The 27,913-nt window shown below is 40.8% G+C and overlaps 1 protein-coding gene across 1 annotated transcript; it reads right to left on the bottom strand.

Annotated features, from left to right (window-relative positions):
• Positions 1 to 521: 521 nt before the first annotated feature.
• On the bottom strand, positions 522 to 27,565 carry AZI2 (5-azacytidine induced 2). Its single transcript, XM_072153582.1, has 8 exons — positions 27,157 to 27,565; positions 20,662 to 20,891; positions 20,106 to 20,216; positions 19,897 to 19,996; positions 17,048 to 17,190; positions 12,376 to 12,443; positions 6,005 to 6,132; positions 522 to 1,250 (listed from the first exon to the last, which is right to left on the bottom strand). Exons 2-8 carry the CDS (start codon positions 20,884 to 20,886, stop codon positions 856 to 858), a joined length of 1,170 nt encoding a protein of 389 aa, XP_072009683.1. The 5' UTR covers positions 20,887 to 20,891; positions 27,157 to 27,565; the 3' UTR covers positions 522 to 855.
• Between the last annotated feature and the right edge of the window lie 348 nt (positions 27,566 to 27,913).

Here is a 27,913-nt window from a genome sequence, read left to right as displayed (position 1 = left end):
TCCCACCTGAGAATATCAGTAGCCTGGCTGTATAATGTAGACTGCCGCATTCCTATAAAGGGGGCTGCCTTTCAAGGTAGCAAAAGGAGGTATTGTTTTCCATTTAACACCTTGGAAAACTTATTTGCATTCTTCCCAGAATTCCTTAGTGGAGCATCTATGGCTTTAAGTCTCCACACGCCTTTAAGGTGGCCTTAATTGGCATTGTCTCCTTAAGGAGAATACCTACTGTCTGACCGCATTCCTATAATAGCAATTTTTATGTGTAGTCTGGACAGCCTCGTCAAATTGTCATTATGGGAAAGAGGCGGTCCAGACTACACACCCAGACTGCTGATATTCTCAGATAAGAGTAAAGTACACTGCGACTATATAGGTCAAATCAGCTTATGATCTGTTACTGCAATGGGAGGAAGAAAGGTGAATACACAGATGTGACATACTTACCATGGTTTAATGCATACTACTAAAGAAAGTTAACATGATCACCAGTGACTAGAATAGACACAAAACTAAAGCTGTCCAAAAGAAAAAAACTTTATATACAGCAAATGCCTGCAAGTTCTCAGCCCGATGTACTGACAGGCCTATCCTTTACTGTGCATCGATATTATATCTTTATTTAAAAATAGATTCTTATTACATCCCTGACATACAATATTCATGTCCTTATGATGAATTTGCTCAAACTAAAGTATAAAGTTAACGGAAAGAAAGTTGTAAGGTGCAAGACAGAATCCAGGTAAACGTTCATAACTCATTAATAATTGCCCACGAATCCACAAATTGCATATGTTTTACCGAGATACATCAGAGGAGCTGCGGACCGCACACTAATACGCTAGTGCCATCGCCTTAGCTGTCAAAGTTGTAGTTTGGATTATAATACTGGCCGGGGTTGCTTGATGCAGAGTTATTCCTGGTCTCCCAGAACAGGGTTTCACTGGGCTTTGGGGGGCTTGGCATTACCCATGAATTCTCTTCCGAACACAACTTCTGGTATGAATCTGCCTCCTCACAGTCTCTCCCACCTATCGGAATAGGCCTCTCGATTGTCCATCGTGTAGTCTCCGGCTTTTCAGACAATGTGCTAAATGTGCTTTCATGTGGTTGGGGTCCGGGGGCAGCGCCCTGAAGCTTCTGTTCTTTAGGAGATGCCACCTTTTGGTAAATGACCCCACCGGCTGTTATCCGCAGTTTATTGAAGGTTCTTTCCAGGTCCTCTTCACACTGCACTGGGCCATGGGAAGCTATGAGAGGGATATATTTTGTGTTATTTAGCAGGATGCATAATGTTTTCATTTACCACATATTCAACATGATGAAGAAAACAATACAGTGAGCATCACACCACATCATGGCTTCCATTCACTGTGGTAGCAATGAAATAGAAGATCCTTTGTAGGACAGATTTAAAATGGCGACTCCTACACCGTTGATTATGGGTATAAGTTGCAAACTCAGCACAAACCCTTAGAGGAACACTCCAGTCAGAGCCAATTCATTGAATAGTGCTTGGTGCAGGGCCTGGAGGGAGGAGCAGGACTCCTTTTCATTGTATTCCTAGAACCTAGATTCCTGCTCCTCCCTTCAGGCCTTGCACAAGATACAATTCACTGAATCAGCTGTGACTGGAGTGTTCCTTTAAAAAGGGCTTTATGGGCTGTGGGCCATTTTTGATACTAATGACCTATCCTCGGTCAGGTCAGTGGGTGTCTGATAACCAGACTTGCCATCAATCAGCTGTTCCCATGATGAACAAAGCTTACATCAAGATTTTTAAAATGTTGCCACAGTTGAATACGGCATTGCTTACAAAGCTTCACAAATATGTCCTATAGCTATGTAGGCACCTTGGCAAAAAAGATCCCACCAAGCAGCATAGTAAATCTTTGACTCTAGCGAGATCACCCTGTCCAGCCATGCCAGATCCTTCACTCAAGGGCATCACTGGAGCACTGAAGATGGCAGATGACTGGAACGCACCTCACAGCAGCAGCATAGATTGTCTGGCTCCAATCATAATAGACTTAGTGTGTCCGGCACGGTTAGCAGAGCACATCTGATCAACCGACTAGCCTGCCCTATGCTGTTAGCTGAGAATTACTTTCCAACGTGCCTTCATAACAATAGGAAATGTTTGTGAAGCTTTCTAAGCACTAGAGCAGTGATGGCAAACCTTTTGAAGACAGAGTGCCCAAACTACAACCAAAATTAACTTTTTTACAGTGAAGTGCTAACATGTCATTTTAAGCAGCAACTTATTGCTACCTGTTCTTCAACATCTTTCAATTGTATCGGCCCCTTGAGGCCACCAACACAGTTAAAAGGAGGGCAAATCAGACTCTTGTTGTAGCTTCTCTCCAGTAGAGAAGAATGGAGGGTTCAGCAGGATGAGCTTCAAAGATAATGCAGTTCTGACAACAACTTCTCACTTTTCCTGCAGTTCCGAAGAAGTGTCGCTTAAGTTGCCTGGGACTGCAGGAAGATTTGGTCCTATTTGGTGAACTATATCCTGGAGTGATGGTCTGAGTGCCCACAGAAATGGCTATGAGTGCCACCTCTGGCACCTGTGCCATAGGTTCGCCACCACTGCACTAGAGCATTCATATAACCGTGGCAAACGTGTGGTAGCATTTTTTAAAAATATTGCTGAATGGTGACCAACCCCGCTAAGACAAAGTTGATCCATGAATCGCTGGATGGATTTCATGGACCCACCACATTACAGCTCTGTGATTTTGTGATGATAAAGGGACTCCCTACATTTCTGCCCTCAGCAATGTGATCGGTCTGAAATCAGGACACTGCACGGCCCAGGATTCCCCTAACACGGAGTGGATCAGGAAGCAGTAGGCTCCATCCACTATACCATGTATAAAAGGTTTGGAGACCTGCAATAAAAAAAAACCCTTTAAAAAGGAAAACTACCACTTGGGTAGTTGTGATTTAAACCATCTATACTTACAGGTCAGGCATTAGTAGTCTGTAACAGGACAGGTTTTCGTTAAGCAGTAAATAGCGTCATTCTGGAAAGGAAAAAAAAAGTCTTAAAAAATATGCTAATTTGCACCGGACGCTCCAGTGACTCCAGAGGCAGCTGCCTGATAGTGTGTATAGTGCGCATGTGCGATGGTGACAGTTTTTTCATAAGTCTCAGGCCTGCGCAGTGCGTATCGCTATCAGGCAGCCACATCTGCTGGCTTGCTGCATGAGACGTCACCAGCTCTGGGGCAGATGGGTGGGAGGGAGTCGGAGTAAATTGAAGAATGGAGCTGTGCATAATTAGTAGATAAAGAAGCGCCAGGCCGCCTGTGCTATGTGCACCGGAGTGCCTGGCGCTAATTAGCATATTTAAAAAAAATTTTTGTTTTTATCCAGAATGACGCCATTTGCATCTTAATGAAAACCTGTCCTGTTACAGCCTACTAACACCCCACCTGCAAGTATAAATCACAACTACCCAATTTGTAGTTTTCCTTTAAGCTCAACCAAATGCATCAGGAACTATTATGTTACCCTTTGCTCCCTATAAAGCTTCTATAAAGACTGAAGCCGAGTGTCAATACCACATCAGATACACAGAAGAGGAATGTGCCCGATACACCCAAATAAATTATATAAAATGGATTGAAAATTTTATTTTAACAATGCAGAAAAAAAACTCATGAGTACGTTGTGGAGATTACTACAGAAGGCAAGGTTCACATCTGCTTTTAGATTCAGCCATGAAAATAACAGAAGCAAATGGACAACAATGGTGTTTTCTTTTTAATTGGCATCCGCTTTCATCCAATTGAAACATCGTGCAGACTGTAGATGTGGCCGAACAAACCAAAAACACTAAGTGTCCTATAAATTTGGATGTACCCACTATGTTCTGATGACTATGATGGCTTATTATATAAGTGCACCTGAATCAGTGAATATTTTTATCCTCCCAAAATATTAGTTATTACTAGATTTGTATTTGGCTTTTTTTTTTTTTAATATCTCCACAAAGACATGCATTTAAACCCCCATTGTGCTCCAAATCTGAGGTAACATATTTTTTAAATAATGTGAAGAGGTAGATTTGGCACATTTTGTAGTATATATTTTAAGAAGGAATTTGATTTGTTAAAGAAATAAATTTAATAAAATGTCTTTCCTTAACACAAAGAATGTGCGTACAATGTTACAGGCACCTTAACCTGCCTCTGTCCCCATTTATCATGAACAATCTACTTTCTAGGACCTTACAATAGTATTCATGTCCTGGAAGGACATTGGTCATGTACGGTCAGGATCACATGACCCTCCATCTGCTGTCATTTTATGGACAGATATGACAGCTCATGAGGTAAAGACATTTCTGAACCATAAGGCTTCACTTAATAGATGTATATTGGTAACATATCTAATACACTGTCCTCCCACACCTCACAAAAACATGAAGTGGCCAACCCCTATAAAGGAGCTTAAAGGAAATCAACCACTTTGTAACCGCACTTCTTAGCTGAGCTCACTTACAGGTGTTTTCTTGCTGATAAATGCAGTAATATCCTTTTACCAGGAAACTATACAATAGAAGAGAAGAATGAGGTATAAAAATCCTTACATGGGACGTGGGCGCTTTAGGGTTTAACCCCTATGTTACACGGCGCTCCCGTATCACATGTTTGTGCACGCCGCTTTTGTTCATAATAAGCCCCTCCTCCCTCGCCCAGTGAGGTCACCCGCTCTTGGCCTAGTCTTGCGTAGCCGCACCAATTATGCAATGAGTATCATGACCCTGCATGGGCAAGATTTTGCCGAGGGCCGGTTGTAGGCCTGGTCACGATCCTCATTGTCAGTGCGGCCATGTCACGGACTCTTGGCCCAGAGAAGGGGATAATTATTCATACAGGATGTGTGATAAATATGTGATGCTAGAGCTCCAAGCGACATAGGGGTTGCATCCTAGAGCACCAGTGCCTCATTTAAATATTTTTGTAACTCATTCTCTCTTCTATTGTACAGTTAACTGCCTTTATCAGCACGAAAACAAAAAAGTGCTTTCACAAAGTGGTTGATTTTCTTTAAGTGGTAGGTTAAACAGCCCGCCACTCGCTATAACTGCAGGAGTAATCTTATATGTATGTGCAATGCAGACTCTCCTTAGCAACACTCAAAGACTAAGACAAGACTTAAAGTTTTTTGGTACTAGAGGGCTGTACCGAAAAACAATAAAAACACTTGAAATAATGGTTACACTTTAACATCACAATTATCCTCTTAATTAATTTGGCAAACTGTGATTCCTCACCTATGCCCCCTCCCCCTCCGTACAAACATTTGGCTGACAGTGGACGTCTTCTCGATAAGAGGGAAATAAGACACATGTGAAACTGCTGAGATCAAACATGCCATCTCAATCCTTCCTATCGCAGTGCAGAGCCAGGACCCCCTAAACATGGGATGATGAGCTCAGCAAATACCCTCAACAGAAGAGCTACAGGCTGCATCACACATGCACCATTACTATATGAATGACTACAACCCTCGTAAGCTGTGCAAGAAAGTGACACAAAATTAAAAAATATAATAATTCTAAAAAAAGAAAATAAAATAAAAACATTTTTCACATGAGTGCGTTTTTTCTAGACTCGACAAATGACAATAGAGAAACTTGGATGAGAAGTATTTGCATTGTTTTTATGGTAAAAGGTCAAATACAAATAAAGTGTTAACACCTCTGCCTGTACACTTAGACTGGCTGAGAGGAAAAAGCCACAAGGGGGAAGAAAATACAGCGCAGCAGAAAAACACATCAGCAACACCTTTATGTGTGAAGTTGACCAGTATGCAGCATGAGACAGAAGCTAAACCAGAAAATCGGCGAGGCTGCAGCTCTAATACAGCCAGACGCGGCAGCCTCATACAGCGAGATTCTGATGAGATATGATAGCTAGTTGCTCTTTAAATGGCATTGCAGGGATGGGAGGTTTGGAGGAGTCCTATTACACCCAGTAATGTGACTTGCCTTTCTTGGTCGCAGCCACTGTTCCTTTCAGCTTTCTTAGCACCTCGGCTTGTACCTCAGTCACTAGATGTAAATTAGACATTTCCTTCTTCAGCTCCCAGTACGCCTGCCGCACGCTGCTCTCGCTGCTACAACACAGAACACAGAGGTTTCATTTGTTGCCCAGTAGCATCTTTCATCTTCCACTTCACCTGCCTGGGGACAACGGCTTCTGCTACTTCATATTTTATACATCACAGCGTATAGTGACAATGAGCATTGTGTCTTCCAAATTACTACACATACCGCAGACACATGTACACGCATCACATCAAGTGCGGAAAACCTACACAAATATGCTATGCAAAAAAAAAAAAAAAAAAACACAACGGATCCCAGCACCACTATTAAAAATTATTGATTTAAATACAGGTAAACAAAACAAACAAAAAAAACACAACGGACAGGTTGGTATTGACATATTGTATTTTGTGTATACATTAACCATCACAAAGGGCGACAGAAAACTGATATGTAAACTAACAGGAAGTTGGATTATATAATCAAGCTATAGCTGTACATATGTGTAAATGCTATAAATCTGTGTACAGGCAGTCCCCGGATTACATACAAGTTCTGTAGGTTTGTTCTCAAGTTAAATTTGTATGCAAGTCGGAACCGTATACTTTATAATTGGAACCCAGCCAAATTTTTTTTGGTCTCTGTGACAATAGGATTTTAAAAATGTTGGATTGTCATCAGAGCCAGGATTAACACTAAAGCTTCATTACAGACACTTTTGATAACTTTTATAGCTGTTTATTTTAGCCTAGGGCTAAAGTACTGTAAATTACCAATAACGAGAGGTCCGTTTGTAACTAGGGATCGTCTGTAAATTGGGTGTTCTTAAGTAGGGGACCGCCTGTATCTCTTTACATACATAAATATATATTAATAGACAGAAGCTGATCTGCAGTAACCTGCTCTGACCAATACACAGAGAATGATGCAGGCTTCAATTTTTTTATTTAGCACCATATATATTTATACTTGTGCTGCATCAGACTTGTATCTGCATAGCGCGGGCCTCTTCTCGCTCCGTGAACCCTGGATTAGTTACTACTCCAGCTTCACTTGCAGGAGAGTGTCGGTGGATAGAGCTCGGGAGGGAAGGCAAGTATAATTTTTTTTTTTTAAATTGTGCCCAGGAAGGAACCTCTTAAAGGGCGATTCTGGGCGCTAAACCACTGGTCCATAAGGACCTGTGGGTTGTTTCGTGCCCTGAAATCGGCCTGACAGGTTCTCTTTAGAGGAAATCTACCATCAACGTCCAGGGGCACTTGCACATATATCCAGGCACAGTGACCATGGTAATCTTCTTAGATTTGTTTTAAATTATGCTAATGAAGGCCTTCTGGAGCACACCCCCCATTATGTTTTTAAACTTTCTCTGGTTCAGCAAGATTACATCAGGAGCAGTGGGAGACAGTGTAACAGCCTGTGAAGCTGCAGCACTAAAGGGCATTGGGAATTTGGATAAAACATGAAGAGATTACTACAGCCATGGTGCTGGATTTTCATGGTAGATTTCCTTTAAAGGACATCTACCACCAGCATGAAGGACTGTATACAAATGAGCCCAAGGGGCTTCAGGCTCCATAGGTGTTAATAGCTCATTTGCATACAGTCTCATCCCAGCGGTAGATGTCCTTTAATATTTTTAGGTCCCTTTAAATTGGAGTCATGTACACACATGAGCCAATAACTAGGTTGGGATTGCTGATGTATTGAAAGGCTCCAGCACCCTGTGGTTACATGGCTACCTTACTACCCCAGCAAACAGCCATCAGGAGGGACATGAGTGGTAGCGCTGGAACAGAATGTACAGGAAAAAATGCTGCTTTTATTACTTGACAATTTTAATGACTTTAACCCAAAAATAAGAGGAAAAAGAGACATGCTTTCAGTTAACAAGTAAATCAGAATATGAAAACAGACATGGAAACATTTCCAGCGTTCTTAGACCTCAAGTTGTTAATTAAGTGGTTTACACCTATGTGCCGAACACTCTGGGGTTTTAGGAGGCAAGCAGATGTTTCTGTAAGGCAAGTAAAACTGCACAATCTGCAGCTCTGTACATTTATTCTAATTTATTTTTAGTGCTTTGCATCAATTTATTTAGAATCTGAAGAAATGGAAACTGACACTGTGCCAAGCGCTTGTTCTCCCCCTTGTGGCCCATGTCTGTACATACATGACTACACAATCAAGGTCTTTAGGCTTCATTCACACGGCCGTAGGGGGACATATATACCTCCGGCATAGGCCGGCAATGGGCGCATGGAGCAGTATGGTACCCAGGGAAAACATAGGACATGTCCTATCTTTCCCCAAAATACAGTGCCGTGCGCCATATTTCTCTATGGGGAGGGCAGTGCTCACCCCCTACTCCTCTCCTGGGCGCCACCGTGCTACGGTACGTCGGGTTCATGTTTGTGCGAATATAGCGTTAAACCCTAAGATATGTGGCAAACTTAATTATGTGAGGTCATACATCTGGCAGACATACATACACATGTACATGACCAAGGTCCGTGTACCACAAGCCACATTTAGAATCTGCATACACTACGTATTCTTTATGGTCAATATTTTCCCATCAGGAAACATGTATAAACTGCAAAACATACAGACAGTAAAAGGGGTATGCTCATTTTGTGAGGAAAAGTTATACATTTTTCCAATATACTTTCTGTATTAATTCCTCAGTTGTCTAGATCTCCGCTTGCTGTCCTGCTATAGAAACCTTCTATATTTGCTTCCAGTGGATAGAAAGCTGACCATGGTCACACAGGTGCACGGCTCATTAATATCAGAGAATATGAAAAGCTGTGTGATATAATGAGCTGTGCACCTGTGTGACCATGGTCAGCTTTCTGTCCACTAGAAATAAACAATAAACCTGCTGTAGAATGACAGCAAGCAGAGATCCAGAACACAGTGAGGAATTGATACAGAAAGTATATTGGAAAATTTTATAACTTTTCATTATACAAACAATAACATTTATTTGAACTGTGTCTTTATAGGTCTTTATCTCAGAACCAAAACCCTGATGTCATTTGAAAGATGAGATTCTTAACCTTTACAAGACTCAGCCCCCTTTCATTTTTGCATGTTTTCATTTTCTGTTTTTTACTCCACTCATTCCAAAAGCGATAACTTTTTCCGTTAATATTGATGTATGTGGGCTTGTTATTGGCGGGACAAATTGTATTTAGTGGCACCATTTAATATTCCATGCATTGTACTGGAAAAAAAATTCAAGTGCAGTGAAATTGACACAAACAAAAACATTTGCGGCGTTTTCTTGTGGGTTCTGTTTTTATGGCTTTCATGCGCTGCTCCAAATTACATCTCCCCTTTATTTTTTTGGTCAGTACAATCACAGGGATACCAAATTTATAAAAGGTTATAGTAGAATTTCTTGTAAAAAAAATATAAATAAAAAAAATAAATTTGCTGTTTCGCCATATTCTGAGGCCAATAACTTTTTCACACTTTGGTGTACGGACCTATGCAACATCTCATTTTTTGTGGTACCTGCTGCCATTTTAATTTATATCAATTTGGGATCTATATGACTGTTTAGCATTTGTTTATTCAAATATTCATGGATGGAAAAATGGCAAAAAGAGATTCCAACATTTTTTCAGTTACGGTGTTCACAGTTAGGAACAATCGTTTTTATAGCATTTTGAGATGTGGCAATATTTGTGTGTGTTATAGAGAAAGGTGGGCGATTTAAACTTGCCATGGTAAGAGATGGGCACTCTTATGACGTAAAGGAGGGGGAGCTGCTCTGTTAGGTGCCATGGTTGGGTTTGACCAACAAAAATTATACATTTTTTTTATACATATATATTTATACTGTTACTCAAACTCAATAACTTAATACAACCACTGATAAAGCAGGCAGTTTGCTTGTTCACACCTTCATACAGCATACACTGCACATACTCTAAATGCAATGTACTACACCACAAAAAAGGAAGAGGTTTCTTTATTCTTCAGACCTTTGCAGAATGAATATCAACTAGATACAAAACAGAAAAGAAAGTTTCCTTTTGCTGGTGACTAAAACAAAAAGCAGAGCTCAACCTAGTGTAGGCGCCCTTCACCAGAACACCAGTCCTGGGTTACATACAAGATAGTTTCTTTAGGTTTGTAATTAAAGGGGTGTTCCTATTTACATCAAACTAATTATATTGTTTGTGTAATGAAAAGTTATACAATTTTCCCGTTAACTTTCTGCTTCAATTCCACAAGGTTTCCTAGATCTCTGATTGCCGTCATTCTGTAGAAAGTTTCATTGTTTATTTCCAGTGGGCAGAAATCTGACCGTGGTCACACAGGTGCACAGCTCCTTATAACACACAGATCTGATTACTGTCTGTGATACTAATGTGCCGTGCACCTGTGTGACCATGGTCAGATTTCTGTCCTCTGTATGTATACATAGAAGCTTTCTATAGAATGACAGCAAGCAGAGATCTAAAAAACAATGTGGAATTAAAACAAACTATATTGGAAAAATTTGTATAACTGTTCATTATATACATACAATAACATTCATTTGCCGAAACGGGAACACTCCTTTAAGTTGAATTTGTATGCAACTCGGAACTGCTATGCTATAATTGTAGTTCCAGATAAAATATTTCCTTTGGTTCAATGATGATTAGATTATAAAATTTTGTGCTGTCATGAGAACAATTATTATTAAAAAAAACTTCATTACAGACACATAGCTGATCATTGCAGCCTGGGAATAAACCAAAGCATTCATAGAGCTTCACCAGAGGTCACAGTGGGCAGAGGCGTCTGCCTATAACTAGGGGTCATTGTAAATCAGGTGTCCTTAAGCCCTTACCGATGCATGATGTACTTGTACATCACACGTTGGCTCCCGCTGTGTGGAGAGAGCTGAAGGGTTGGTTTGTACCCTGTAAAAGCCTCTGGAAAAGCTGCCAGAGGCATACAAATCCAGGCAGCAAGCTGACATATTGGATTTGATTGCTGCCCACAGTGATGTCATCAGGGTGGTGGAGATTTGCACATTGTAATAGATGATGTGTAAAATCCCCATATACTGCCATACTGTAGTATGGCAGAATATGGTAGGATTAAAGTACCCTAGGGCAGTGGTGGCGAACCTATGGCACTGGTGCCAGAGGCGGCACTCTGAGCCCTCTCTGTGGGCACCCAGGCCATCACCCCAGCATGAAGTTCACCAGACAGGACTCAAAGAATCTTCCTAAATAATCTTCCTACAATGATAGGCAAATTTGCTTTCCTCCATTCAACTGCCTTGGTGTCTTTAGGAGGCTGAACGATTTAAAGTTGTCAAAGAACAAGGAGAAATAAATTACTGCTTAAATTGCTGTGCTGGCACTTTGCAATAAATAAGTGGCTTTTGGTTGAAGTTTGGGCACTCAGGCTCTAAAAGGTTTGCCATCACTGCCCTAGGGGGTCTGAAATAGTAAAACAAATTTTTAAAAAGTAAAAGACACCCTAAAAATTAAAACCATCCACCTTTCTCTAGAACCGATACAAGTCATAAACCGGTTAGGTATTGCCACATTCCAAAATGTCCGATCTATCAAAACAGAATGTTTTTTTCCCCCCAGTGTTTAACCCAATAACGGAAAATGGCATCCAGAGTCCTTTTTTGCCATAAAAAAAAAAATCATTAAAAAGTGATCAAAAGGCCGTACAGTCCTGATAATGGTACCAGTGAAAAAGTCATCAAAAGTAGCAAAAGATTACACTGCACAAGTAATTGTACAAAATGTTATAAATTTTGTAAATGTATGAAAACATTATAAAACCTATACAAATTTGTAACCTCGTGATCGTACCAACCCAAAGAATAAAGTAGACATGTCATTTGGTGCGTACAGTGAAAGCCGTAAAATCCAAGCTCACAGGAAAATGGTGCAAATGCGTTTTCTCACCAATTTCACTGCATTTGGAATTTTTTCCTGCTTCTCAGTACACGGCATGGAATATTAAATACCGTCACTATGGAGTGCAATTTGTTATGCAGAAAACAAGTCCTCACACAGCACTTTACATGGAAAAATAAAAAAAGCAATGCAAAAACAAAGAAGTGCCAGGTCGTTAAGGGTTTAGGTCAGGGAGCGCCTGTAGTTCGGATTGAATAGTATTGCTTTGTAATATAATAGAAAATACTGCATAAAAAAATGGAGTTTCTTACTGATCTTAAGCCAGGAACCAGACATCCTAAGAATAATGGCACAAGAAAGTAAGACGCAAAAGTTATATCCTAATCACAAAAGAAGGTGTAAAATAAAGCAAAAGGAGGTTACCTGTCTGTGTCTGTATTGTCCGGATCATTCTCCTTGCACATAGAACTTTTATTATCAGCAGTAGAGCTCTGCAACACAAAACAATAAAGATGTCAATTATACACATAAAAATATCATAAGTAAAAGCAGAGAGGGAAAAAGTATCTTACACCAAGGCCACATGCACACAGCCAATGATGGACTAGATGAAGCTTCTCCCTACTCTAGTGACTAGTGAAGGTAAATTTCCATGTTTACCTAACATACAAAAATTTTACTTTTCAGCCACAAAGCTTAGTCCCAATTGTTGTAGTAAAGGGTTGGTCCACTGTCTCTTGACAAGCTGCCCAAATACATCTTTGGGTTTTGGCACCAAGGGCTTGTATTTCTCTGTAATGTGCCTAAGGGAGGGTCACCACTGCAGTCAACCATCAGCAAAGATCTTCACAAGATTATGTGGACTCTCTAGCGCTAAAACATAGGACGGAGGCTTTGTCAGGGGACTTATGTCATAAAGGACTTTGCATAGAGAAGGTTTTGCTCATTCGCAATGAACAAGAGGAAGAACATACAAGATGTGGCTGAGGGTAACCACATGGTGCCTGCTTTGCATACATCATGAATTGAGAAACTAATGAAACAGATCATTTACAAATACACATGCACTAGATGAGGGCACCACAGTCCTGCCTCTTCCTACATATCAGATTACAGTGCCCGGTATATGTCTGATCTCATTACATCTCTACAATACAGTGACTGATCGTAAACCCTATATACTGCAGAATGACCACAAAAACCCAAGAAGCTGATTCACACTAATGCACTCATAAGGCCCAGGGTTTCACTATACTGGGGTTACCCAAGTAGGCGTTTGTTAGTGATGACCTCATCTGTACTAAGAAATTCCTCTGACCTAAGGTACAACCTGAACTATTCACTTTACCTAGTACGTTCAATAAAGTTAATTTGACACAATCAAAAAGAAAAATAATCAAACAGGAGGAGTATAGGAAAACTTTAGGTTATGTCTATAAAGTATGTTTCTGCAGCTACTTTTTAATCACAAGAAAGCAATAGATTTGGTCCAGTGGTCACAATACGTCTTCATAGGCATCATAATCCCCACCAGTCCACGGGCAATTTTATACATGAAAAACGCTTACGGAATTTTATGGCGCTATATAAAGATTATTAATTATTATTATTATTAATTCTTGAGCTTTGGATGCTACAACAACTACCGATATCCCGTAACAAAGTTCCTTATATGCAGCAAGTAAAGGGCTTTATTATCAGGCTGCATTTTCAGACTATAGTGAATACCCCAGGTCCCTACAAACTACAGTCCGGCATCTCCAACAGCAAAAGTCATAGAAAAGACATGAGCTGGATAGTAGGAGGACTGACCGCATGTACCAGGCGAAACCAAGATTTCAGCTAAGAACACTGGATAAATCTGAAATCAGCCAAATGGATAGTAAAAAAAATCCCTATGCGCTTCTGCAGCTTTTGCTTGGGTCAATGTTTTTATAATCACAGGACGTGATTTGAGTCTATTTTTCCTGCCCCTCTGAGACCATCGTTGAAGGGGCCACTCTTTCATATCTCTTCTGTACATAGTTTCATTTCTATTGCCGAAAATGTCAATGAAAATACATTTAAATAAAAATTTCAATTATAAACCAATTTCCCCATTGCATGTTGTGACATGCAGGGTTCATAGCGTTGTATTTGCTGCCATCTAGTGGGCACTCTACATTAGAGCACCAGTGACACCTATGATTGCAGTTTCAGAGGTCGATGTGGTGCCCCTGCCTTTTACCAGTGGAAATCTGCATCATCATTTCATGTGCTGAACATGTGCGTAAGACTATAGGGAAGTCCAAATCAGTTCAGTTACCAAACTTGAATATTTCTATTGTGAAGCGATTTCCTTGAACTAGAATAAGACTCAATTTCTTCCCTGAGGTTACAACAATTGATGTCCCTCCATTATAACTGGGTGTGAGCTTGTCTGATCTTTTATCTTTCTTCACTGACAGACTGAGCGGCCATTCATTTAAGATTGGAGGATACACAGGACCAAGATGATGTGCTAGGGACTATAGTTATAGGGAGCCAGCTATCATCTCTGCTTTGACATGACATTAAAATTAGGGGAAGGGGGAGTTATTCATTACCAATTTTTTGTTATTTTTACATTATTTTTGTGACTTGTTACCATTTCACAAAGTTTGTCATGTTTTTTTTTTCCCCAATGCCTGATTGGTCATAAATTTCCAGATATGGAGATCTGAAAAAGGTTGCGATTTTTGGAAAATCCGGGTGAAATTGTTATTTTGTGTAAATAAACTCCAGTCCAGAGCAGGCGTAGGCAAGGCGCTGCCTCAACATTTAAAACCAACAGACTCACCTGTCTCAACCAATAAAATAAATCAGGGAAGCCCAAAGCCTTACAAAAAAAAAATCTCAAAAACTAGAAACATTTTTCCAAACTTTTGATGAACGTCCCTCAGTGTTAGCCTTTGCAGTAAAACTGTACAAAGTTGCAATGCTTTAGCACCAACCACAGCAATGTGAAACCCAAGGTTTAGGCAAGAGGCTAAACCCAATAAAGAGAAACCCTTTTAACATTAGTGAATAAGGTGTAAACCACATTGTGGCTGCATTCCCATGATGCACCTGCATTGCATTTTAACCTCTTAAGGTTGCAACCTTTTTTTCATTAATTTTTTTTTGCTCCTCGCCTTCAAAAATCTATAATTTTAAAATTTTTCCTTGTGTGTGGGCTTATTTTCCACGTAACAAATTGTAATTCTTAGTGATGATATTTATTAATCCATGACTTGCACTGGGAAGCAGGAAAAAAAGAATTCCAAGTGCGGTGAAATAGAAAATGGTGCGAATGCATTTTTTCACCTTTCACTGTGCACTCCAAAATGATAAGTTTCCTTTCTTCTTTCGGTCGGTAAGATCGCCGGGATACCAAATTTGTACAGCATATGGAGCTGTGTGTAATTTGAGCTGACGTTTTCATTGCTATCATTTTGAAGACTGCAACCTTTTGATCACTTTTTATTACACGATTTTATCTGTTTTATATAATTTCTAGGGACTTAATATCTTATAAAGACTGCAGGCAGACATGGCAACTGATCATCTATCCCCAATGACAATTACTCCTGCAGCAAAGAGTTAACACCAATCATGGGTGTTTGCTACAATATGCAGCAAAACACCAGGTCTGTATGTAGAAGGCTCAGGCCCTGAGCCCTCTTTATACATCCTTAACAGCTCCATGACGTACATATCAGAGGTTAAAAGAAGCGTCTCGTTGAATGGATACCATACAATATACATGTTCTGTCTTTAAGGCAGATCACATGTTGCTACTTACCAAATGCATGTATACTGGTCATAACACATGTGTATTCAGTGAATTGCTTTTCATTAGTTCCCCATGCCTATTCAAACCCAATGCAACTGCATCATGGGAACTCAGCCGCAAGGGGGTAGAAAGGGGACAAGTAAAGGCAAAAGAGGTCACAGGAGCCATAAAGCTGACCTCACTATAATACAGGCACTTTTTATGCTGTTACCTGCCTTGGTCACCTAGGTGGTTTATAAGTAAAACCTGAAAGCTCCGTTAAGTCCCACACAGAAAACAGTACTCAACTGGACCCTTTTTTTTGCTTTCAAAAGGCAACATATAATGATCACTTGCCTACTTTTTCCTAATGATTAGACTGTTGCTGCTGCTGTTTAGCAGGGAAGACAAAACTCCATGACCAACCGTGATCACGTTCTGTGCAGTATGTAAAGCAACCATATCTACACTTCATTATTATACTTACCGTACTAAAAAAATTACGCCAAACGCAGAAGCCTGCACAACATTTCTCTCCAACATGTGAATAAAAAGATAGGCCAAGTAGCACATTTTGTACAAAACTGGAACTTTCCTCAAAACAGTAAAAATCTGCATTTCAGGAGCCAAATCTACATAGCTAACAGCCTTCCATTAATATACATAACTCAAGTTTCTGTTTTAAGTAACTTTTTAGAATAAGACGTTGTGTGTATACTTGACCATTGACATATGACTTGCGCACCACAGACCTGATGTACTCAGCGGCTCCAGCTGGATTGTGCGACTGGATTAATGCTACCCCTGGTGTAAAATTGCTCCACAGACTGTCAGTTAACTGTAGCAGGTTATAGAAAATGCTCTGGCCAGACCCACACTACGTGGAGATAGTGTGTCGGCTGAAAAATCAGCTGTACACCAGAATTTGCAACTTTTATTATGGCTTGTACGTCATGGCTTGTTCCTCCCAGGTCTCGCCAGTCACTGCTGTCAGGGAGCCAGGTCATGTGAATTACCTGACAAAGACATAGCAGAGTCTATTGGACCCTAAACAGCTAAAAATGACATTCCCAGCGACAGGAGCACTTTAAGCTGCTTTCACTTCCTAAATGGAAACCACGAAAGTAGAATTAAAAAGTGCTCCAGTTTTATTGAGCACCAACGCTGCTCAATAACCCTCAAAATCTCCTCATTTCACAAACCCTCCTGCACAATCTTAACCATTACGACTGCAGCAGATCGCTCCATAAAAATGGTATACCTGCACACGTGGAAGCACATGAAGCTTCTACAGCTTTGACTGTTTTCAATATGGACAATTACCTTTGTCCTTTCCAGTTCCGCTCTGAGACGTCCGCATTCTTCCCGAAGCAATTTCAGTTCTTGCTCCACTGACCGGATTTTCAGATCACTGTTCAGCTTTTCAATTTCCCAGTCAGTAATACTTTTGCTTAAGCTTTTCATTACTGCAGAAAACAAAAATGTTAATTCATCCAGAAGGAAGCATTCCAGCAAACGATGACGAGATCAGAGATGTCTTTTATCAAGAAAATTACCAAACTACAAATAACCGGCTCCTGTTATTACACCTAAATCCAGAGCCTTTATCTTTATAAACAGCGGAGATGGGAAATGGCCTGTAGATTGTAAGGTAATGGTTTACCAATGGAACATCTGAATATATGGTTACTACACTGTAAAGTTTCCATACACAACTGAATTTTTTCAGTTTCAGCAAATAAACTTAATTATATTCATGTCATTACAGGCAGTCCCCGGGTTACATACAAGATAGGGTCTGGAGGTTTGTTCTTAAGTTGAATTTGTATGTAAGTTGAAACTGTATATTTTATAATGGAAGTTCTAGACAATTTTTTACTTTTGCCCCAGTGACAATTGGAGTTTCAAAATTTTTGGTGTAATTGGACCAAGAATTATCAATAAAGCTTCATTACAAGCACCTTACAGCTGATCATTGCAGTCTGGGACAATAGTAAAGCATCCAGAGAGCTTCACCAGAGGTCACAGTGGGCAGAGGGGTCCGTCTGTAACTATGGGTTGTCTGTAAGTCGGGTGTCCTTAAGTAGGGGACCGCCTGTATTGTGACCCACTAAAGAGGTTGTGGGGAAGTGGATAGGGGGGGGCTTATATTATTTGATCTAAGTTTATACTAAGAATTTTAGGTCCATTACTATTCATTTTGTTAAGCAGCAATAAATTCATGTACTACACTAGGAACAGAAAGTATTCAGACCCCTTGATATTTTTACTCATTGCAGCCAATTAGCAAGATCAAAAAAGTTCTTTTGTTGTGCTCGCTGATGTGCACTCTGCATCACATCTTCACATTAAAAAAAAAAAAAAAAAATGAAACTTTGTGGAACTTTCTCCCATCTCCCTACTGCATCTTTGGAGCTCAGCCACAGTGATCTTGTGGTTCTTCTTTACCTCTCTCACCAAGGCTCTTTTCCCACGATTGCTTAGCTCAAGGAAAAGTTCTTCTTCCATTTAAGGATTAAGGAGGCCACTGTGCTCTTAGGAGCCTTGAGCTGCATAAATTTTTTTTTTAACCTTGGCCGGTCCTGTGCCTTGCCACAATTGTGTGTCTGAGCTCCCGGGACAGTTCCAGAGGCCTCATGATTCTCAAGTGCTCTAACACGCACAGTGAGATGTGAGGTCTCATATAGAAAGGACTTGATTAGGAAAGGTGCACACCTATCAGTTTAATTAAACACAGTTGGACTCCAATGAAGGAAGATCAGAAGGAAATTGATAGCATGCGAGTTAAATATGAGTGTCAAAGCAAAGGGTCTCAATAAATTAGCAAAAATATCTACTTTTTTTGTGAAGATGAGGTGCAGAGTGTACATTAATAAGCAAAAAAAAAAAAAAAATGTTGATCTTTCCAATTGCCTGCAATGAAAAAGTGAAAAATTTAAAGGGGGCAGAATATTTTTCATAACCCACTGTATGAGTGTATGTGTCCTCATGTCTTTCATAATATACAGTACTGATAAAATGTGGTTTATTCGTTATTCAAGTAAAAGTAATATGAATAATGACAGCTTGTGTCAAATAAAAACCATGAATTCCAGTAGGTGAGGACTGAGCAGTTATCATATCTCATGTGTCATGTCATCATAATCTTCCTTGTCAAAAGGGATTTACAGTCCGTGCAGAAAGCCTATTCTCGGCAAAGTCAGTGGAAGGGACCATCTGCTTCCAGTTCCCTTTATTATGTTGTGTCAGAGGTTGTTAAGTAGTAACAACAGATCAGAATGGTTTGTTCAGGCTACCTTAGGCTCACAATGGTGTGAGGGATTTATGAAGAGCTGGTGCATCTCTGAGGAAGCAGAGCCTTTGTACTTTTGTCTCCCTCTCCAAACTTCAACCCTTTTACTATTACCAGCAGCTTGAACAGTATATGATATGTGATCAGTCACATACTGAAGAGGATTCTGAACCCTGACCACCATGGCAAGCAAGCAGGGGTTAAATTCAGATTATCAAAATTAAAGAATAAGAGGAGCCCAAAAGTAGAGAAAGAAGCACTCCTATCAGGCTGCATTCACAGTTCATTATTACCCTCAGTTGTAAGGATATATTGGGTGGATTTCAAGCATACCCTTGATATTAGAGGTCTAGAACATATTACACTGCATGCTCATACAGTTGAATACATCCTCCTGTTCTTCCCTTTTCCACTGAAAGTCGGAGGAGTAAACACTGGCAGCAGCCGATGTTCAGGGTGTTGACCCAGTTATTTACCGTCCTTATATAGACAGTGACATCTCTGGGGGCCTCTCTAAAGTACAATCAGCAGAGGCCGGGAGAGGGATGCAATACTTTACATCCATTCCCCATTGCCTTGAATGTCCTCCACTCTATATAAGTGACAATCAGCAGTGCAAATTAGGATTGGAAGTATATTGTGCTGATCACAGCAAAAAAATAAATAAATAAAAATGCCACAATCTGGCAGTATAGTCACTTATGCCAGGAACTCTGGTGCAGACACTCAATGTATGATAAAAACTATCCATGAATTTGTTATACTTTCAGTAAATGATTCTTATTTTCTACCCTAGAGAAAGGCTAGGTGTAGTATGCAGAAGCAATAATATGGTATGTTGTGAGGCACCATACACACATGGCAGTACAGTGCAGCTTACCCTGATGTGTCTCCAGTTCAGATTTCACTTGCAGTAGCTCTACCTCTTTTGACTGTAACTGCTCATTGAGATTTTTTGTGAATTCCGTTTTCTCCTTTTCCTACATGATGGAAAATCCACAATAACTCATAAATCAATGAGACAAATATGAGTGAATGTACTGTAAATAACAATCCCCACCAGTGGGAGAGAAGGCCGGGATCCCTTACCAATGCGCTCAGTTTCTTTTTAAGGCCGTCTCGTTCAAAAGAAATCTCGCGGAAGGCACTGAAGGCTCTGTGCACCTTGTCACTTTCCCCCATGCTTGGTTCTCCACAAAGCTAAAGGTTTACAAATATAAGAGTTAGAAACTGTTTGTGCAAGATACACATTAGATATTTACCAAGCCCCTCCAAATTCCATTTGTATCGGATTTCAAAACATAATTGAGATGCACCATGTGAACACGGCCTGACATCAAGGTCTTAAAAGGTACCTGCCGGACAAAATCACAACTTGCCCCTAAAAACAACTACTTTATGTACTCAAGTATAAGGCAGGTATCTTGACTTATACTTCAGTGAATACTTTATGTTTTATTCAGAACAGCAATGTTTTACAGTGTAAGGGTGCGTTCATGGGGGCCGTGATCTGGTCGCATGATCCGGTCCGGGTGAGAATACAGCCGTGGGAATGGGGCCCAATACAAAGCCTGGGTATAGTTGAGGCAGCGTGAATTTCCTGACAGGGAGGTATCACTAAAAGTAAATTCCCCTTTCTACATACCTTATCCTCCATTTGTCTTAATCTTTTCTTCAGGGCACAATTTTCCCGTTCAGTGTCCTTGAGACGCTTCTTGATGTCCTCATATGCAGTGACAAGAGCAAAGTGCGAGGCCACAGAGGCCTCCCCAGAAGACGCAGAAATTGGGGCACATTGATCTGCTCTTTTTGTGTGGTCTTCTTCCTCTCGAGTCAGGATACAAATGTCATCTTCTATAAAGGAATCCATGACGGCTGAAATAAATGGAAGACGCTTAATACGGAGTGAAAATGAATAGAACTGGTTCAATATTGCTAACAAAACTACAGGATAGATGCTGCAGCAGTAGATCAGGAGTTTGTGTGGTCAAGATGATCCAAGAGAAAAAAAAAAATTACGAAGACGCCCTGGAGTGACAAAAAGTGCAAAAAGGAGCCACAGAACTGATAAGACATGGAGAGACCAAGAAGAAGAATTAATTTTATTTAGAATTTGTCTTGAAAAGTAATTTACCATGATAAACTAGGGACACTTACCTACCCATAGATTCAGACTGTGGTAATCTTCTTATATTTGTTATCCGTGGCCTCCTTCCTTCTACAATCTACTCTACTCATGCTAATGAGCCTGAAGGACAATGAGCAGATCAAGCCTTTCCCCCTGCACTTCCGGCTGCTGCTGGATTGCACAGGCAGAGGGAGAGAGCAGGCAGCAAGCGAGACATGTTCTAACCATTGTACCAGACTGTAAATCTGCAGCACTGAGGGGCTCTAGTAACAACCCCAGAGCCCTAAGACTCACTAGAATAATTATAAAAGTTGATTTTAGAAGGAAGGAAGCCACTGTTAACAAGCATAAGAAGATTACCACAGTCACAATGCCTGAATCTATCAGTAAGGGTCGCTGGTTTATTATGATAAATTTTGATGCCAGATTTCCTTTAAATATTAAAAAATGTATACTTAATAACTCAATTAGTGCTGAGTAGTGTTTGAAGACCATCTCACAAGAAAGTATGACCACAGTTCACGATATTAGGGATTGTATTTGGGACAACACATTTAGGGGTAAATGAATACATCGATAGTAAAGACATGACAATACCCGAAATAAAACTGATGTAACTGGTCTGGGATCAGGGACGCCTGCCATTTCCAGGACACATCCCTGGAGTTCACACGGGACTATATGGACTATTGAGAAAACCTCACATGAGTGATTATGCTTGATGGAACATTTTTTATTTTTGCATTATTGATGATAATGCTATATGAATTTCCAGATCACAGTACACATTTGCTATTTTAGGTGTTCCCAATTTAAAGGGGTTGTAAAACATGGCTGCATCCTTCCCAAAACAGCTCCACACTTGAGCTGCAATAACAGCACCAACCATGGGTCAGGTGTGGCGCTGTGACTGAAACCTGTAGGCACAATCTGACATGTTCCAACTTACACCCAGATTTCCTGCATGTAAATTTGATAAAAATCCTTTTCTGGTTCTCCAACACCCTACTTACCAAATCCAGATGGAGAATCCATTGTGTATCTACCGGAAGCTACCATAATATATATACACAAGATGTAACCTGCTATAAAGAAAGCGCAGTAGGGGCCAGGAGACGCATACTCTGATAGAGGTTATACGGACACTACCTTTTGCTTACCAATGTCTATTTATGGGAGCAGTAAATAAAAGTGAGACTGATGATTTCTCTGACATTTTACTGAGAAACCTGCCTGCCGGGCTGTAATATTGATTGATATTGAGTCACTGCAGGAACTGACAAGCTACACACCTCTAAATAATAGAGAACATCCACTGACAGACGCTTAAAGGACAACTCTCTTTTTGGCCTTTAATAGTGCAATACTGCGGGTCACACAACAAAAATACAAAAAATCAACTTTTTATAATCCAAAATAAAATAATGACACAAATTTCTCTTTGTCTTTTCTATTAAAACATGTTTGAGTAAAGGTTTCCAATACCGATACGGAGTCTGACCTGACAGCTACGACCTCTGGCTGCTATCGTTGGCATATTGGCCTGGTTCTCTCACACAACATATGATACAGTCCTGGATTAAATGTCAGACACTTCTATGAAGGATACAACGTATCCATTTAACAAGGAGTTTAGCGGCTAGTATAGGTGAAGCCCATGTGCTGCAAATATTTAAAATACAGTAATGTATTCTATTCTGTAGTATCATGTCAATTACCACAGAGGGTGCTGTCTACCATAATCACTGGGGAAGGGGGCAACAGCTGCTGTGTCCATGGCACAGGACAGCAAACGGAGGACGATGTGAATGTGAAACATAACTTTTTGTTCATAAGAGGAGGAAACTGCAAGTCATATGAGGAAGAAAGGTCATAGTCACCTGTCCTACTCTATAGACTCGTGATCCCAGGGAGAATACAGGAAGTGTCCTGCCTCACCCACTTACCTCTCACAGGTGATACACACTATGATCAGAACATACTGATATTTTATACTTAAGCTGTCAATGTTACGATCCCTGAAAACCCCAAGTTGATCTATGGGAAAGCTGAGCTCATTGCTTATACTTATAAGTAGTTCCAATTAATTTCAGGGGGTTGGCGTTAATACACACACCCTTGGTTGGACTGCATATGTATGGTCCCTACCCTGCATACCTACAGCTCTGTGCTGGAAGAATGTCTTCAGTACAGGACCACAGACTCATCACACTGCACATGGAAACCATCAGAAACCAGGCTATGGGGTTATCAGGAGGAATAGCCGATGCCTGAACAACTGCATTGCCATCACACTGGTTACAGCTTCAGCACTCAATACTGCAAAACAGGAATCTTTTGGGATCACCGGTTCTATCCCACTAAACAGTCCCCCATGCAAATCAGCTGAATAGAGTCAGTTTTTGCCATTTAGAGTCTGAAGGGGGAGGGGAGGAGGGCACATCACTTGGCATCCATTAATATTTTAGGTAGCTGGAGTAGCAGCGCCATGGAACGGGAGCTGTGGCTAGTTCACATCTCTTTTGAGCCATCCTACATTCCTGTGGCAAGCTGCACACTAATGTGGGCAGGGTACAGTATGTCAGTATTATACTATAGGGTGGTATAATGTGGGCAGGGTACAGTATGTCAGTATTATACTATAGGGTGGTATAATGTGGGCAGGGTACAGTATGTCAGTATTATACTATAGGGTGGTGTAATGTGGGCAGGGTACAGTATGTCAGTATTATACTATAGGGTGGTATAATGTGGGCAGGGTACAGTATGTCAGTATTATACTATAGGGTGGTATAATGTGGGCAGGGTACAGTATGTCAGTATTATACTATAGGGTGGTGTAATGTGGGCAGGGTAGAGTATGTCAGTATTATACTATAGGGTGGTATAATGTGGGCAGGGTAGAGTATGTCAGTATTATACTATAGGGTGGTGTAATGTGGGCAGGGTAAAGTATGTCAGTATTATACTATAGGGTGGTGTAATGTGGGCAGAGTACAGTATGTCAGTATTATACTATAGGGTGGTATAATGTGGGCAGGGCACAGTATGTCAGTATTATACTATAGGGTGGTGTAATGTGGGCAGGGTACAGTATGTCAGTATTATACTATAGGGTGGTATAATGTGGGCAGGGTACAGTATGTCATTATTATACTATAGGGTGGTATAATGTGGGCAGGGTACAGTATGTCAGTATTATACTATAGGGTGGTATAATGTGGGCAGGGTACAGTATGTCAGTATTATACTATAGGGTGGTATAATGTGGGCAGGGTACAGTATGTCAGTATTATACTATAGGGAGGTGTGATGTGGGCAGGATACAGTATGTCAGTATTATACTATAGGGTGGTATAATGTGGGCAGGATACAGTATGTCAATATTATACTATAGGGTGGTATAATGTGGGCAGGGTACAGTATGTCAGTATTATACTAAAGGGCGGTGTAATGTGGGCGGGTACAGTATGCGAGTTATATTATAGTGTGGTGTAATGTGGGCAGGGTACAGTATGTCATTATTATACTATATGGTGGTATAATGTGGGTAGGGAACAGTATGTAGGTATTATACTATAGGGTGGTATAATGTGGGCAGGGTACAGTATGTCATTATTATACTATAGGGTGGTATAATGTGGGCAGGGTACAGTATGTCAGTATTATACTATAGGGTGGTATAATGTGGGCAGGGTACAGCATGTCAGTATTATACTATAGGGTGGTGTAATGTGGGCAGGGTACAGCATGTCAGTATTATACTATAGGGTGGTATAATGTGGGCAGGGTACAGTATGTCAGTATTATACTATAGGGTGGTATAATGTGGGCAGGGTACAGTATGTCAGTATTATACTATAGGGTGGTATAATGTGGGCAGGGTACAGTATGTCAGTATTATACTATAGGGTGGTGTAATGTGGGCAGGGTAGAGTATGTCAGTATTATACTATAGGGTGGTATAATGTGGGCAGGGTAGAGTATGTCAGTATTATACTATAGGGTGGTGTAATGTGGGCAGGGTAAAGTATGTCAGTATTATACTATAGGGTGGTGTAATGTGGGCAGAGTACAGTATGTCAGTATTATACTATAGGGTGGTATAATGTGGGCAGGGCACAGTATGTCAGTATTATACTATAGGGTGGTGTAATGTGGGCAGGGTACAGTATGTCAGTATTATACTATAGGGTGGTATAATGTGGGCAGGGTACAGTATGTCAGTATTATACTATAGGGTGGTATAATGTGGGCAGGGTACAGTATGTCAGTATTATACTATAGGGAGGTGTGATGTGGGCAGGATACAGTATGTCAGTATTATACTATAGGGTGGTATAATGTGGGCAGGATACAGTATGTCAATATTATACTATAGGGTGGTATAATGTGGGCAGGGTACAGTATGTCAGTATTATACTAAAGGGCGGTGTAATGTGGGCGGGTACAGTATGCGAGTTATATTATAGTGTGGTGTAATGTGGGCAGGGTACAGTATGTCATTATTATACTATATGGTGGTATAATGTGGGTAGGGAACAGTATGTAGGTATTATACTATAGGGTGGTATAATGTGGGCAGGGTACAGTATGTCATTATTATACTATAGGGTGGTATAATGTGGGCAGGGTACAGTATGTCAGTATTATACTATAGGGTGGTATAATGTGGGCAGGGTACAGTATGTCAGTATTATACTATAGGGAGGTGTGATGTGGGCAGGATACAGTATGTCAGTATTATACTATAGGGTGGTATAATGTGGGCAGGATACAGTATGTCAATATTATACTATAGGGTGGTATAATGTGGGCAGGGTACAGTATGTCAGTATTATACTAAAGGGCGGTGTAATGTGGGCGGGTACAGTATGCGAGTTATATTATAGTGTGGTGTAATGTGGGCAGGGTACAGTATGTCATTATTATACTATATGGTGGTATAATGTGGGTAGGGAACAGTATGTAGGTATTATACTATAGGGTGGTATAATGTGGGCAGGGTACAGTATGTAGGTATTATACTATAGGGTGGTATAATGTGGGCAGGGTACAGTATGTCAGTATTATACTATAGGGTGGTGTAATGTGGGCAGGGTACAGTATGTCAGTATTATACTATAGGGTGGTGTAATGTGGGCAGGGTACAGCATGTCAGTATTATACTATAGGGTGGTGTAATGTGGGCAGGGTACAGCATGTCAGTATTATACTATAGGGTGGTGTAATGTGGGCAGGGTACAGCATGTCAGTATTATACTATAGGGTGGTGTAATGTGGGCAGGGTACAGCATGTCAGTATTATACTATAGGGTGGTATAATGTGGGCAGGGTACAGTATGTCAGTATTATACTATAGGGTGGTGTAATGTGGGCAGGGTACAGTATGTCAGTATTATACTATAGGGTGGTGTAATGTGGGCAGGGTACAGTATGTCAGTATTATACTATAGGGTGGTGTAATGTGGGCAGGGTACAGTATGTCAGTATTATACTATAGGGTGGTGTAATGTGGGCAGGGTACAGTATGTCAGTATTATACTATAGGGTGGTATAATGTGGGCAGGGTACAGTATGTCAGTATTATACTATAGGGTGGTATAATGTGGGCAGGGTACAGTATGTCAGTATTATACTATAGGGTGGGGTAATGTGGGCAGGGTACAGTATGTCAGTATTATACTATAGGGTGGGGTAATGTGGGCAGGGTACAGCATGTCAGTATTATACTATAGGGTGGTATAATGTGGGCAGGGTACAGTATGTCAGTATTATACTATAGGGTGGTATAATGTGGGCAGGGTACAGCATGTCAGTATTATACTATAGGGTGGTATAATGTGGGCAGGGTAGAGTATGTCAGTATTATACTATAGGGTGGTATAATGTGGGCAGGGTACAGTATGTCAGTATTATACTATAGGGTGGTATAATCTGCTAACCCTGGCAGGGAAAATGGTTAACCAGTCCCCCATAAATGTTTAGAGCGGAGTCACTATGGGCACTCACCCTCACTCTCTATGGCTCCTCCTCCCGGACTCCTCCAGCCTGACCGCTCTCTCTCCAGTCAGTGTCAGACCTTGGTGGCCGCAGTCGGCGCTGCACGGTTGGTGGACTGGGGGCGGAGCTGCTGCTCTTCCGGACACAGCGGTTACTTTTGGTTTTGTTTCCAACAGCTGAAACACTGCATAGGGTTGTCCCGAGTTCGAGCGGACACCGGAGAAAACACCTGCTGGAGTACAAGCCGCGCGGGGACCGGGGGAGCAGCCATGGCGGCTGCGGCTCCGAGACACACTGTACAGCGGGTGAGGGAGTCTTCTGCCGGCACTGGCGTGAATACACCGGTTCTGTACTGTCACTGACACGCTGCGCTGCAAGCCTCGCTCCCACTGTAGTCACGTGATCCACAGCGTCTTGATTGGTTATTACGCTCTTACGTAGCCGTGTGTTTAGCTGCCTAGAGAACGGGGGCGGGGCTCAGACTGGAGGCGTCACGTGACTATCGTGCCCTGAAAAGCAGGAAATACATAAATATTCCTGTATTAAATCTTATGTTGATCAACGCTTATTTTCCCGTTTTTTTGTCTTTTTTTTTGTTTCCACATACAAAAAGCTAAAATCTTTTACCTTGTTTTTTAACTTAAATAATCTTTTCCAAAAAATAAACTTTGTCAGGTTTTATTACTTTAAATTTGTCATTTTTGTATATGGAGCATATATGATGCATTGGGAAGCGTGTAGTATAACCTTGAAGACATCCCAACTT

This window comes from Engystomops pustulosus, chromosome 5, assembly GCF_040894005.1.
Source record: "Engystomops pustulosus chromosome 5, aEngPut4.maternal, whole genome shotgun sequence".
NCBI lineage: Eukaryota > Metazoa > Chordata > Amphibia > Anura > Leptodactylidae > Engystomops > Engystomops pustulosus.
The sequence above is the reverse complement of the archived record's forward strand: the minus strand, read 5'-3'. Positions and strand labels throughout refer to the sequence as shown.

What these genes read in the sequence shown, in the direction of transcription:
- AZI2 (XM_072153582.1), bottom strand. Translation starts at nt 20,886, where the DNA reads ATGGATTCCTTTATAGAAGATGACATTTGTATCCTGACTCGAGAGGAA. An exon ending in TAAGACAAATGGAGGATAAG is followed by an intron (nt 20,217 to 20,661) that starts GTATGTAGAAAG and finishes GTAAACCTTTAG; the next exon opens with CTTTGTGGAGAACCAAGCAT. An exon ending in GACAATACAGACACAGACAG is followed by an intron (nt 6,133 to 12,375) that starts GTAACCTCCTTT and finishes TCTGTGTTGTAG; the next exon opens with CAGCGAGAGCAGCGTGCGGC.